The sequence below is a fragment of the Porcisia hertigi genome, chromosome 26 (genome assembly GCF_017918235.1).
Source record: "Porcisia hertigi strain C119 chromosome 26, whole genome shotgun sequence".
Lineage (NCBI taxonomy): Eukaryota > Euglenozoa > Kinetoplastea > Trypanosomatida > Trypanosomatidae > Porcisia > Porcisia hertigi.
In genome coordinates this window covers 721,965-736,698 of record NC_090585.1, presented here as the reverse complement: position 1 = coordinate 736,698, position 14,734 = coordinate 721,965, and the positions used below count along the sequence as shown (strand labels likewise).

The window sequence follows — 14,734 nt, the reverse complement described above, 5'->3', positions numbered from 1 at the left end:
AGGTGTAGTGCCGAGTATCGATAAGCTCAACGTGCATCCTGGCAAGCCTCGCGTCACGGGGTCTCTTTGTGGTTACTCAGGGAAGTACCCCGTTTTCTGCTGCCTCCTCACGACGACACCCTTCAGCCTGTGCGGCCTGTATCTCCGCGACGCTCGCGCGCGCCGTGGCCATTTTGTCGGCGTGCACCCGCATCGAATGTGCCCGCAACCCGCGCTGGCTGGCAAACGTTGTAAAGTCTGCGCAGTATGGGCATACAAATGCGTTTGCAGCGTTGAGCTTGCCGCGTTGTGGGTGACGCCAGTTAGCGACGAGAAGACTCTCTGCCTGAGCCACCACATGCGGAGTGAGAAGCGACTGAGAAGGCCCCAAGTAGGCATAGGAAGCTGCAGGTGTGGGGGGGCTGGTGTCTGCACTGTTGTCCGAGACAGCCGTTTGGGGGCATGCAGATTTCGTCTCTCCTACAGCGGCATCATCCCTGCCCCCCACCACGCCTGCGTGGTCTGGACGCGGTTTGTGGGATCGTCGATACGGCGAGTCCGTGGCCAATGTCATCAGCGCCCCCTCCTGCGCACGCAGCCGCTTTTGCAAAATGTGGCGCTCACGCCGATGTCCGCTGCCCCGGCGGTGGTGGTGAAGGCGCAAGAGCCCCTCTGAAGCGAACACCTCGAAGACGTCGTCATCCTCGTCGTCCCCGGCATCCTGCGCCCCGGTGGTGCTCCTTTGAGTGCCGCTGTCCGAGTCCAATGGGCACCCGGCTCGGACCGCGTGGCGGAGGAGTCGAGACGTGTTGGACAGAGCAACCGGCGACGCAGCACCAGCAGCAGTTTGTGGACTGCTCAACAGCCGCCTGTCAAGAGACGAGTATGGAGACGGGAGAGATCCGTGGAGCGGTGTGCGCTTCGGTGACAGCAACGCACCACTCTTTTTTGCAGGACAGCGCGTATGCGGTGGAACCAGAGGCCTCGTCGTCATAGAGGAAGATTGACTTGATGTTGACAAGGAAGAGGCCTCCGAGAACATGCCGCTATCGGGGCCGTCATCTAGACTGCCATCACTCGCATACGCATCCTCGACGAACTTCAAGCCACTTCGTTCTGCGACGTGAGCAAGGTAGTTCCTCTCCGCCTCTGTCAGCGCTAGCGACGGACCCATCGTGCGCCTCCGTCGTCTGACGCCCTCACTCACAAACGAAACGCCCTCACCGTCGTTGCACATGCCTTCTTCCGCGGAGTTCGCCTCATCGCTATCACCGCTGTTGTTGGCGCTGGTGTAACGTTGTCGATGATCCCTCTGTTGCTGCTGCTGGTGGTGGTGCGTGCTATACAGGCGCAGGGCGTCCGTCACCGGGTCAGCGAATATGTTGTCCCGGAAGGGGCAGTAGTACCGCTTGTGTCGGCGAAGTTTGGCGCGGCTGCTGGTCTCCAATTCACAGTCCTCACATGTGAAAACGACAGGGTCCACTGGTTGAGGCAAAGAGGGCGAAGAGCAGGACGGGCCAGGGTTAACGACAGCCGCTGCTGCTGTGCTGCCAGTGGACGCAAGTTCGGTCAGGCTTGCCGTGATGGAGGGAGGGAGATGCATCTCTGGCAGTGGTGGGGGTGAGGCGGCCATCGCATCCCCTGCGGTCTCTGCGCCATTCGGGTGGCGTACCTGGGTAGACGGGGTCGCCTGGCACGGATGAAGCGACCTCACATGCCGGCGGAGGTTTGGTTTTGTGGTGAAGCGTTGGTGGCAATAGCTGCACGGGAAGGGCCGCTCACCAGTGTGGGTGAGGAGGTGACGGCGGTAGTTGCTGCGAACACCGCTCGTACTGGAATTCCCCGTGAACGCCTTCCCACAGTCGGGACAGACCAGGTGCACTGTAAAGCCAACAGCCGGAGCACTAGCGCGTCCGTCCGGAGTGACGCGAGGCGCAGGCATTCCCCCGGTTAGCCCACCTTATCTGCTTCTTATACAACACACACGATCACGCAAACAGGGAAGAGTGGCGAACGCAGTCATCGCACGTGCGCGCAATCGGCTTGCCTTCTCCAGGGGCAGTACCCCCTCCTTTTGCACGTCTTCCCCAGGTGTTTACGTGTTGTCTCCGTGCGGCACCCACGTTTCTTCGATGGGAGGAATCTTTTACAGATGCGTGCGCACGGGAGGGTGGGGGGGAGGGCAAAAAGGGCAGAAGGGCAAAAAGGGGGGAGCAAAAAAAAGGTGAACATTGAGGGAGAACAAAAGAGAGAGGGAGCCAAGACGACTAAATAGTGTGGCCACCGTAGCGCGAAGGGGGGGGGGGGGATTACGACGCCGTCACTCGATAGCAACTCAAGCGAGCGAGGGAAAAAGAAAAGCAATGAACAAAAGGTGTGGTGCTGCATCTGCTTGTTCGATGGGACTATTCACCCATAGAGCATAGAAGCCAAACGCCCAAGACTCTCTCGTCACCCCTGAGCACACCCTTTCTTGGTCTGTCCAGGGACCTGTCGCGTGGTGCGAAGCCGCAGTAGACACGCGTTTCGGGAACCCCGGATGCGTCCCGTCTGAAGACAGAATCGACCTTGAATTCTGCGGGTCCCTCTCGCTTCAGGAATCGCTCATTAGCCGCTGCTGACGCGCTCGTCACCAAGTGGTCCATCTCTGGGGCGCAGCTCAGCCCCATCCCCACACCCATCAGTGACCAGTGAGGGCTGAATGAACCACACTTTAGTCATGGCGCCGCTTCCGCCATCGCGTGGGTGGTACAGACGCGTTCGCTGTCGCGTGTCGGCCAGACACAACGCCTTTCAAGAGTACCCTGCAGACGATAGAATCAAGATGCCCATCTAGCAGCTCCATGCGGCCAGAACTCCACCTTGTCAACACCACAAGTGCCTACGCCTTGACCGGGGAGGATGAGGGGCCGTCTGGCCTCCTCACTAAGCGGACGCAAAGCCTCTGTGATGGCCCAACGGCCAGATTCACATCATATGGGCCGCTGTCACATCGTAACCAAGTGGAAGCGATAAAAAGCACGCGCGCGCACACACACACACACACACACACACTAACCAAGACAGAAAGAGAGTGAGGTGGGGGCCTCTTCGGCGATCTTCTTACCCTCATGAGCCACGGACGCCTAGTGGTTCTACCGCACTTCACAACCTTCCCCAGTTCACATCCGTCTTTGGACGTTGAGAGGGCTGCTTCTAAAGCAAATACACGGGGGAATGCGATTTACTTGTTTGGGGGTCTGTGTACGTGTGCTGGCCGCTTGCCGTGAGCTCCTCCCTCTCCCCCTCTCCAAAGAAAAAGAGATACGCGCGCTATTCTTCTTTTTTTTCTCCTGCGGATTCGAAGCGGAGGGAACGGTGACTGGGAGGAGGAGGGAGGGAGGGAGGCCACTGTGCCTGCTTAGCCCCAGTGCGTTTGCCTTGGCGAGGGGCATCAACGGCGAGAAGCTGCGGTGCTCACCGCGTTCTCCTCCTCGCCTACACGCAGCTTGTCGGCGGAAACGTCTGCCTGCTCGTGCCGCAGCAGCCACACTTTGAAACGCAGTCCGAGCCCGTAACCGTGTAGCGAGCTCGTTGACGATAAGACACGATGGCAAGGCACGATGACGGGTATGGGATTGGCCCCCATCGTCATCCCGATCGCGCGTGGTGCCACTGCGGCCGAGGCAGGCCGCTTCAGCGCTTTGTTCACAAGGACTCCTAGGCCCTTATAAGAAATGGTCTGACCGGAAGGGACGGATCGGCGCAGCGTCTCCCAGGCCTGTGCTCTGAAAGCGGTGGTCGGCGGGTAGACGATCGGCACCTGCAGCAAGAGGCGTTCCAACTCCTCTGGTCGTCCCACCCTCTCTGTCAAAGGATTGAAATAAGCCGTCAAGAGCGCCACCGCACGCTCTCCGGGGATCCCCGGTGCCACGTCGGCTCCGTCGGCCCACACGCCCGCTGTCGTCACAGCGATGCCCTTGTACCAGCGAGACTCCAACCTGGCGCACACCTCCTGCGCCTCCATGTGAAGGGCGGCGACGTCACCTGGCGCGCTGCGCTGCCATCCACAGCAGCGCACAGCACCGTCAGCGTCCACATAGAGCGAAAACGGCCCCAGTGGAGTGGGGACAGTGCGCAAGTACAGCCGCATCCAGTTGGTGTTGCGCACATGTCCTGAGACCCCCCCCTTTGCACGGCGCTTCGGGGAGGCAGACACGGATTTCCTCAGAGGCGGCGCCTTACTGGGTGTTTTATTTTTTTTGAGGGAGGCCAGCGTCTTGGGTGCGTGGCGTGCCCGCCTCACATGCGCTGACATGGGAAGAATGAGAAAAAAGGGGGGAGAGGAAAAACAAGGCGATACCTAAATGGCTGTAACATGGCTTGATACAGCCAGTGAAGTGCAATGAGAACCCCGAGAATGGGCGAGTGATCGGGGCGCACCGAGCAGCGGTCAAAGCACGGAAAATGATGATGATGATGAAAAGATGGAGGAGGGAGTCGAAAGCACGCACATGATGATGGTGATGATGAAGTGCCGCCTCGAGTTATGGCGAAATAACGTCAGCCCTGCTTGGTAGAATGTGGGGAAGGGGAGGGGGAGGGGGAGGAGGAGGAAGAGGGGGAGGAGGGGGAGGAGGAGGGGAGGAGAAGGAGGAGGAGGGGGAGGGGGAGGGGAGGGGGAGGAGGGGGAGGAGGATTGTTTGCGCGAATGCAGTAAAAGTAGCGGTGGTCGTCGTCAAATCGGCGTTGGGAGTAGAGAGAACGATGGTGGCGCTGCGGCGGCGGCGGCGGCGGAGGACCCACACAACTACACACACCACTACACGGCGAGGGAAGGCGTCTCCTGGCGAATGACGCGTCTTTCTCCGTAGACACCGAGTGTGACCAGAACACACTGGCATCAAGAGAAAGAGAGAGACGCGTGACCTCATTGCAAGCAGCAACATGGAGTGTGTCCACCCGTCGATGTGTGGGGGTGTGACGCCTTGGAAGTGACTACTACAGAGTGTCGGCCTATATGTATGTTGTAACGTCGTGGATCACAAAGAACGAAGGAAAAAGATGAGAGTTATGATCGCCAAACAAGAAAAAAGAGAGATGTTAGCAAAACTGCGTTAATACTTAGACGAGTTCACCGTTACGATATACCCAAAGACACGCACACACACACACACACAGAAAAGACAGACAAACGACAAGAGACGAGAGATGGGAGCGCAAACTATATAAAAAGAAGCTTCACGAAGAGACATGTCAGTGCCTTATAGACCAGGGGGGGGGTGAGAGAAGGAAAGGGGATTTCGTGTCGATGCCGAGGAAGACTTTGCTTGGGTACAACGTAGCAAGCGACTATGACATCGCGTAAAGGACGTCCTGCCCAGTCATGTGCGAGAGGTTGTTGCAGAGCTTACGCGCTTGTTCAACCACGGCGTCGTCGCGGTCTTCGGTGAGCTCGACGACCGCCGGCAACATCTCCGCCATGAGCCGCGACGCCAACTCGTCACCACCGTCGGCATAGATGCCGTCAAGACAAATGAGAGCCTCACGCCGCACGTGGCGGCTGGGGTGACGCAAGGCCCGTACCACCTCCGCCTGAGTCTTGCTTTGTAGCTTGCTAGAGCCCAGGCAGGCCATGAAGGCGCGGATAGCCGGAATGACGTTGTGCTCCACACGAAAGCGGTAGTCGTGCTGGCTGTCTTCCAGGTACTGTAGATTGTGCAGCTGATGCACCAGCGCCGGCATCACACTCGGGAAGACATCGGCGTTAGCAAAATACACGTTGACCTGAATGCTGTAGTCGTGGTCCGGTCCTGGAGTCTGCGCCAGAGCCATCTTGCGCATGCACTCGAGGGCGCCCTCCAGCACTAACGCAACAAGCGAGTCCGTCGCCTTGGACGCTGTTGCCGCCGTCGCACAGTACGTGCGCAGGGCAGTGACGGCGTGGGGAAGAAAAATATGGAAGGCGAAGTCCAAGATAGAGCCAAGCTTATCGAGCAGATGGTTGCTGAGGGCAAAGAAAACAATCCAAGACTGCAGCACCACACGCGAAATGGACTGCGCCGTGCCGTCGTGGCCGCGGCCGCTGTGCTCCTCCTCAGCCGCGTCGCTGTCCGAGCCATCGTGGCCGCTTGCACGCTTGCGCGACACCCCGGCCACGCCACCGCTCGACTCCGCAAAGGCCCAGTCCGCCACAATTCGCAGCAAGCGAACGCTTTGCTTCGCCTTAAACTTTAGCAAGAAGACGGTGAAGGCCTGCAGCAACGGCATCACCGCCTCGCTAGACGGCACCGATGGCGCACTGGCGAGGGACTGAAAGGCAGCCAGCCAGACGTTCTGCTGAGGAGTTGTGCCCTCTGTGAGCATTGGCATGTGCAGCAGCTCTTCCTTGCTCATGTTCTCGACACGGCGCTCGACACAGGTGAAAAAGAGGGAGAAGGAGTGCGTGTGCGCCTGCGCACGGATGTGCCGCACACGCACAGCGCCCTTCCTCGCCTTTTCCGAGTCGCTGGCCGACGCAGATGCCTCAGCCGCGAGGTTTGCCAGCTGATGCTGCTCAGATGCTGGAACAACCGCCCCATTGAGGTACGGGAAACCCTGCAGACAACTCGTGCCAGCGCCCAGGAGCAGTTGCGGCTCCATCACCGCCTCCAACACCGCCAACATCTCGGCACAGAGGTAATGCGATTCTGCGTCTGTCACGTTCCTAAGGTGCGTCGCGATGAACAGCATGGATGGCAGGTATGGCTGGGTCATCTGCCAGCATGCGGGGAAGCAGCGAATCAACGCGGACAGAGTACTGTGGCGAAGAAGCGCTCCAGCTTCGCTGCAGGACACGACACCGGGCATCTCCACAACCTGGTACACGCCAGCTGACACGAGCGTGTGCAGAAGGTTGAGGCAGTGCGTGGATGAGAAAGCTGTCCCCATCACTTGCGTGACGGTCGCCAGCGCCGTGACAAGACACGTCATGCAACCCAAGACGTTTTCTTCAGCGCCCGGGTACGATGCATTTGTCGGATGAAGCACACGGTCGCCCGTGCTGGGCTGACTCGTGCGAGAGCGAGAGCGCAACCGCATCTCGCAGCGGCTCAGCAGCGGCATCCAGTGATTACAGATCAGATCGACTAGCTCATGAACCTCGTTGACACGATGGCGGTTGCCAAACAGTTTTACAAGCGCTGCCTCCGTCACACGCTTGCTGCGGTTGGCGTTGAGCAACGTCTTTTCAGACTGCAGGCTGCCACCACTGCTGACAATCCGGATGAGCTCCTCCACTGCCGCGATGCCGAGCTGCGCCCTTGTAAGTAGCTCACCTGCAGCACTGGCTTCCTGCAATGCGGTGTGGAACTGTGCAAGGTTGGACTTGATCTCCGCCACCAGCAGTGGATAGAGCTGGAAAGACCGCTTCGTTGTAAGGGGACGAGCCTTTATGCGCACCAAATCAACCAGAGAAAGACGCTGCCGCGGGTCACGCAGACGGCGACGATGCGCCTCCATCTCTTCATCGGACACTACGTTCTCCAGCGTCGGCAAGGAGTGGTGCAGACGATCCAACAGCACCTCCAGCCCGATCTTGTGCAGTGCTGCCCGCCTGTCCTCAAGGAGGCGCTGCTGGCAAACCACAAAAGTTGGCTCATTGATGCCTGCCAGCACACAAGCAAGCGTGTTGCCGGCAAGCAGCTCTAGCAACGAGGTGTACGCCTCTGCCTCCGCTGCCTCAGCCGCTTCCGATGTGGCATCACTGCGTGTAGCCTCGTGCAGATCGTGGTAGTGCGCAAAAAGCTCCAGCGCGCTAACAAGGAGCTCCATGCAGCCACCATCCTCGCGCTGCACCGCGCCCTCCGCCTTCTCTTCAGTGTCGTCGTCGTCGTCGTCCTTGTCACTCTCCCTCTCTTCCGTCTTGCCCTCTGCACCATTATTTTTATGACCCTGCTGTTGGCGTCGTTTCTGCGCAGCGCGGCTCGGTTGGCTGGAGCGGGCGTGGCGCTGCAGGGCCAGAAAAGGCTCAAGGAAAACGTCAGACTTCACCGTCAGGTTGACGAGGTGCATGATTGTCTCCTGGCGGTTGATCACTTGATTGGGCTTCGCCATGCGGCGGAACAAAGACTGCAGTCGCTGCTCATCATCTTCACCCGTTGCACTGCGGTCGTCTTTTGCAGTGGTGCTGCAGCTGAGCTGCGCCGACGGGTCGGCAACAAGGCGCATCAGCTGCCCCAGGCACTGCACCTGCATGCGTATGTCAAAACTCGTCAAGATCTCCTGGCATACCTCGCGCGCGCTGCGAAACCCGAGAGCCTCCGTGTTGTCGAAGGGCTCCAGCTTGATGAGGAGCGAGACAAGCGGTATGTGCAAGTACGTACTGCTTTCCGTTGTGCTGGTGTGGGCAGTTGATGCCGCTACAGCCCCACCGGTTGGCACCCTCAAAAGCGGCGCAGTTGCCCGCAGGAGCGCGGCGATGGTGTCCACGTGGAAGTGCAACTCGTTCTGACGCCGCTTGGCCGCGTCGGCGCCGGACTCGGTGTGCTTCGGAAAAGTGGCAGATGCGTCTTCACCCCTTGCAGCGCCGCCGTCTTCGGGGTTGTCATCAACGAGCACGCGCGCCATGAGAACCATCAAATCGCGCAGCAGCCGGCTCCTGATTAAATGGGCGCCGTTGGCCACCTTCTCTGACAACAGCCAAGTCTGATCCATGCAGGCCTGCACGAGGGCCTCCACAAACCGCAGCACACCTTCAGCTTGAAGTGAGCCCCGAGCGCCGAGACGCAGCTGCTGGACGCGCGGCAGCGTTGCCACATCATCCGCAACAGCCGACGCGGCAGCGTGACGCAGGAGTGCATCCATCCCTTGAAGGGGGTACAGCTCCATGCATTCCATCACCAAAGCATAGATGCTCTCGTCGTCGTCGTCGGCGTCTACGACAATAGTGGGCAGCACACGGAGCAGTACGCGGAGGAGGCGCAGGCTTTCGTGGCTCAGAGGGCCCAGAGTCCACTTTACAGCGCACACAGATGGAAGGCGTAGTAAGCGCTGTGCGTCTGCGAATGTGATTGGGCTCGTGACGGCTGTCCACGCTGGTGGCCGCCAGTGCTGAGCTGAGGCGGATGCCGCGCCCCCCTCCTCATCAGCACAATCGGTTACTCCCTCGAGGATCGAGGGCGGCGTCTCGCCAACAGCTGCGGCGGTCGACGGTGCCACTGTTTCAAGCAACTCGTGCACACGCTTTAGCAGCATTGCAACATCCTCACGTGCGGCCCCGCGGTCGGCGCTCATCGACGGACGACCATCAGCAAAGGCAGTAGCGCTCTCTAGAGAGGCGACGAGAGGTAGAAAGAAATACTCGTAGCCGCCCAGTGTCCCCACACACAGTTGAGCCACATCGGTGCCAATGACATCCATTGCATGTAGCATGACCGGCTGCAGCCGCGCGGCCACCAGCCGCTGGTACTCGGCCGACATGGCGTACTCACCCTTGCCAGAGGCCGCTTTGGAAGTTGTCCTCCTCGACTTGGTGAAGATGGTCGGATGGGCCGCCTTACGGTCCTCCAAGCCGCAGCTCAGCCCGACAGCCAGCGCGGCCAGCGCGTAGCGGTACACAGGGCGGGCACCGCCGTCGTGGTGCACATGCACATACGGGTGTTTCAGGAGCAGCTCAACCAGCCGCACAGAAGCATTACCAGCGACCATGTCATCCCCCCCCTTCTCGTTCGCCTTCCCCCAAAGATACAGGCGAGCGCAGACGGCATCGACCAAGTCGGCCGCATCCGCAGTGACTGTACGAGACGAGGACGAAGAAGAAGTGCCCACGCTCCCTGTGGTGCAAAGCACCTCCTCGAGGCGCGGTAACATGGCCTCAATCAGGCAGACCTGTTGTGGTGTCATGACAAAAGCAGACGACGCTGGCAACCCACTAGAAGAGCCGGCACGCGCATGCTCGCCGCTGAGGCTGTAGTGGCTTCGGAAGAAGTAGCGAATGATACGGTGCGCCAATCCAGCTGGCACGACGTAGGTCGGTGGACCCCCATCCCCACCATTGTGCAGCGTTAGCAACGTGCAGATGAGTGCAGCGGCACTAGGAGTAAGCTGATACTGGCGCTCCTCCACAGCCATACATTCGATCAGGCAACTCAAAGCCGTCACGGAGCACAGTGACGACGAGGTGGACGAGGCGGCCCCCCCCTTCTGGAGCTGCGAGCCCATAGCGGCAGCAAGAATCACTTGCGCTCCAGTCAACCTGTGCGCGGCTCTTCGGACATTGCTCGGGCGTGCTCCGGCCGTGAGAGCGGCATCCTGCAGCGCGCGCAGCTGTGTCAAACGTTGCGCAGAGGGGGCGCGGAGCGGGAGAAATAGCACGAGTGCCAGGGCAGCGAGAGTGCTGGGCCTCGCACAAGGAACACCGCTCCCTTCGTTTTGGGCTGCTGAACCAAACACAGCGTCTGCTACGAGTGCGTACCAATCGACCTGGTGCAACGCAGCGACGCCGCTGCTCGTCGCCACCGCAGTCACGTTGTTGAGCAGCTGCAGATACGCCGGCGCCAAGGCGTCTGGCTGCGTCGTGATACTTGGTAGTGCGGTACTGACGGTGCCGAGGCCTTGACACAGTCGCAGCACAAGCGATGCGGAGGTGCTCAGGGGCGCTGCAGCCCCCGTACCCAGCGTCCGCGTTAGCGCCGCACGCAACACGACACCGACCAGCAGAACAAGAGGCACCTCGTAGACCTTCGCACGCGCTGTCGTAGCCGTGTCCACGGCTCCACGGCCCGTCTGAGCAACGCGGCGCTGGCTGTCGCTGTCTAGGAGAGCTGCATAAACGATATCCAGATACCCCGCAGCGGCTGCATCGGAAGTGGCACTGGTGACTGTGGTGGCTTCTGAGTCGGCAGCGTCGCGTGCTGTGTCACAACCATGCAAGAAAGTCAAGAGTGCAGACACCGTATCGAGGGCTTCGGCGGGCGCTCCTGCTCCAACCCTCGGCAGCAGCGCGGCGGCAAGGGCGACGACGACCTCCACATCACCGGGCGCAGCGCTGGAAAGGGTCGTAGAGGACTCACGCACCGCTGCGCGTGCGACGACAAAAGCATCAGGCAAACGCCGCTGCGCCTCGGCGTGTATGGCCTCCAGTAGATCATCACACAGAAGAAGGTTCATGAAAACTGCTGCGCGAGCGCCCGTCATGCCGCGGAAGTGGCGCCCACCACCACTTGCCTGCGCTTGCTGCTGTTTTTCTTCCTCCTCCTCCTCCTCCTCCGAGCCCAAATCAGCTGCGACTACGCCACGGCCGCCACCCTGCTGTCGGTCCTTCCCTGCTGTCGCGAGACCCTGCCCCTCCGCAGATGCCGAAGCGACGCGGAGAAGCGAGGCGAGGGTGCCTGAGCCCCCACAACCAGCCTCCAACGTCATCACGAGTTCACTTGACACCTGCGCAGTCAGTGCAACGTCCTCATCTGGTATGGGCGTGGATTCCAAAGGAGCCCCTCCCGCCCACTGTGCGTACAGCAGAGTTGCGTGATAGAGCACTACTGAACGGAATTCCTTGGCAGCCAACGCCGTGGCGCTGGCCCCTCTCGTCCACAGGAGTAAGGCCGGCTGCAGGAGAGTAGTCACAAAAGGCAGCACCACGCGGCGTTGCGCCTCAGCCCGTGCCACTACGCTTACCGTCGCGGCGGAGGCGGCCGAAGGCGACCACGCCAAGACCATAGAGTAAAGAGAACGCAACAACTGACACGCGGCGCGGTAGCCAAGCTCGTCGCACTCCAGTGCTTCCGTGCCGGACCACTGAGCCACAAGCCGCTCCATCACCGCTGCAGCGGTGGCTACAAAAGATTCGGCTGCAGTGCAGCTGTGCTCATAAGTGATGGCATGCGTCAGGAGGTCCATGAGGGAATGACCACTGTCGCCTGTCGTGCTTGCACCACTCAGCAGCTGCGCGGTGGACATGCCCTGCAGCGTCTTGGCAGCGAGGGCGCGAACCTCAGGCACCGTGTGAAGCAGACAGGCGAAGAGAGGCAGGGACTCGCTCGCCCCGGAGAGCGTGCTCCCGACCTCGACCATGCTGAACCGGGTGTCGCGGAAGTGACGAGTGAGAAACGCGGTAGCGGCCGCCGCCGTCCCAGAGTGCGTAAGCACCTCTGAAAGTACGCCGTCGAAGACGATGGCGTAGCGACGCTCAAGCGCCGCGATAACGCGGTGGTGAAACGATGGGCCGCAGCCTCCCTCCAAAGTCGGTGTCAAGGCACCGCCCTCCGCGCCTGTCGAGTTGGCGCTCGCCTCTGTAGTCATGAGCACACGCAGGTAGCGAACGGCCATGGTGTTCGAAAGAGGCAGATCCTCCGCTGCACACGTTAGAAATTCGGCAATGTCGGAAGGCAGCAGGCGCACCTCTGAGGTGCTGCTCAGGCGCTCCAGCGCAGTCTGCAGTAGCATGGCGAGAAGAGCACTGTGGCGCGGTGACGTGGTCGGCGCACCGTTGGGGCCTGCCACCACCTCCGTGGTCTGAGCAACTGGGAGCTGCGAAGCTAAGGTGCGCCACGGCAACGTAAACAGCGTCTGAATGAGCGGCGACACGGAGACATCTGTGAGGGCGTGGTGCTGTGTGGATACCACAATCTCCAGCAGGGCAAGCAAGTCGCCCAGTGGCAGGTAGGTTGTGGTGTGACTGCCATGGTAACCCTCACCGGCTGCTGCGAAGGCCGCTGTCGTGATGTAACGAATGATCGGTTTCAGAAGGGTGACCAGCATGCCACTAGAGAAGCGCACCTGAGCAGACCAAGCAGCCAAGATGACCAATGCCGTGGCCATAGACTCCATCGACACGCGGCTGCTCCTGCCGCGGGCATTGTCGCCCTGCTGTGCACGCTTCGACTCCTCGGCGCCAGAAACGGCGCCAGAGAGCAGCTCGAGTACAAAGGGCAGGAAAGTACGCCAGAGCGCCTCCGCGTCCCTGTGTGTCGCCAACTGCGTCACAACACTGGCAAAGAGAGCGTTCGCGGCGTGATGGCGAACCTCGTACCGGAATGGCATCGCAACCGTAAGGCAGACGAGCCTGGCGGCCTTTCGACTCTCGGCACACGCCAAGACAAGATGCTCCCGCAGTAGTGGGGCGCCACGAAGCTGATTTGTAGCGAGAAAATCGAACCCAGTGTCGCGCAGGTCGAGCAGAAGCAGTGCACGGGCGAAGATATTGTGGTCGTGATACGGTAGGAAGGCGCGGAGCACGGACGCGACGTCATAGATGTGGACCTCGTACACACGCACCAGGAACTCGAACACCTGCTGCGCCGCCGTGAGGAAGAGGTGAGGACTAAGGAGCGTGAGTAAGTGCTCGAGGCGGGCGCGTAGAGTCGAGTCCTCTGTGGTTGTCAACAATGAGCGCTCTCGGCGGACACGCTTGACGTCGAAGAGGTCCTGGATGAAGGGGTGGAAGCGGTTGTCCATCGCGGTCAGTGTTTGCAAGCCATTCAGCGCCAGCTGATGAATTTGCTCCCGCGAAAAGCCCTGCGCATCCTGCGTGCTGAACAGGAACGACTTGGCGAGACGGTGACGACTGTCATCCGGGCGCTGCTGCAGCCGCTGCAGCTGCGAGGCAAGCTGAGACGTCATCTTTGTCGTCCAGACACGGAACTGGGCTCTACCGCGGTGTACACTTCCAAGAAAATGGAGGCGTTGCTTTCAAATGTGGGTGTAGATGTGGGTGTTTTAAAAAAGGAGGCCCCTTTTTTGACGCATGAAGACAGAGGCGAACAAAGTGAGACCGAGAGACCGAGAGAGAGAGAGACGGCGAAAAAAAAAAAAGAAAATGTGGGCCAGCGTGTGTTAAAACTGTTAGAGTGCGGACCCCCCCCCTGATCGCCTTTTGAAACCTTTCTCCTCTTCAACTCTCCTTTTGCCTTAAACCGTTATTTTTTTGTCCTTTTTTGTCTGTGCCGTCCCGCGTGTGCGCCTTCAACTATACAGCGATGGATGTCCCTGCGTGTGTGTGTGTGTGTGTGTGTGATTATTTGTGGGCGTGTGTATCTCTGTGTCTGTTGGTCGCAACCCGCCCGACTTGATGTGGCTCCCAGTCTCCCTCCGCAGTGGCGTAGCCCCTGCTTGTACACGCGAAGGATGGAGAGAGTTGAGACCGAGAGTGAAATAGTTAAACGAAAAAGAAGTGCGCTAAGCGGTTACACAGTGTTGCACTCGCTTGAGAGAGCGATCGAAGAAGAGAGGTGGGGAAGGACACAGTTATGTTGAGACGTGTAAGTCCGTGTGTGAAGGAGTGGGTCGGAGATGTCCATCCGAGGCGTACGCCATAAAGAATGCCAGAGACAATAGGGGAGAGAGAGAGAGAGAGAGAGACAGGATGTGATGGATGGGCGTGGGGAGGTAGGGCACCGTGTCACTAACACGGTCGCTGTTCACTGGATATATCGTCAACCTAAGAGCTGGTGGGGTCCGTGAGTGCATCTCACTTGACCGAGAAGCATGTGTAGGGGGGGGGGCTTGTCAGTGGGTTTACGTAGAAGGGTAACCGTCACCAATATCAATGCTCTGAAGAGCCGAATGGGGAGGACGGAGAGGGGGTAGTGAGTGTGGAAGTACAAGGAAAAAGAAACGCAATCGAAAGCTCAGCCGCACTACCCGGGCTGCTGGCGTCTCGGCTGATGTAGAGACTTTACAGCTATCCCTCCACCCGCCGTTTGGTATGTGGCCAACACCTCGCACGAGTTGTGAAGCGGCAAGGCCCACATGACCACGCAATCACAAATCGCCTTTCTCAAGAACAAAAAGAGCTAAA

General features: G+C 59.8%; 3 protein-coding genes across 3 annotated transcripts; all 3 read right to left on the bottom strand.

Moving 5' to 3' along the window:
* Positions 1 to 76: 76 nt before the first annotated feature.
* Positions 77 to 1,921, bottom strand: JKF63_04234 (uncharacterized protein; the record flags this gene model as incomplete). The annotated part of the gene is made up of 1 exon (XM_067900227.1): positions 77 to 1,921. The coding sequence occupies one exon, from the start codon at positions 1,919 to 1,921 to the stop codon at positions 77 to 79; it is 1,845 nt and encodes a 614-aa protein (XP_067756411.1).
* A 1,491-nt stretch (positions 1,922 to 3,412) lies between these two features.
* JKF63_04233 (uncharacterized protein) lies at positions 3,413 to 4,276 on the bottom strand (the record flags this gene model as incomplete). The annotated part of the gene is made up of 1 exon (XM_067900226.1): positions 3,413 to 4,276. One exon carries the CDS (start codon positions 4,274 to 4,276, stop codon positions 3,413 to 3,415), a length of 864 nt encoding a protein of 287 aa, XP_067756410.1.
* Positions 4,277 to 5,310: 1,034 nt separating this feature from the next.
* JKF63_04232 (uncharacterized protein) lies at positions 5,311 to 13,557 on the bottom strand (the record flags this gene model as incomplete). The annotated part of the gene is made up of 1 exon (XM_067900225.1): positions 5,311 to 13,557. One exon carries the CDS (start codon positions 13,555 to 13,557, stop codon positions 5,311 to 5,313), a length of 8,247 nt encoding a protein of 2,748 aa, XP_067756409.1.
* Positions 13,558 to 14,734: the final 1,177 nt, after the last annotated feature.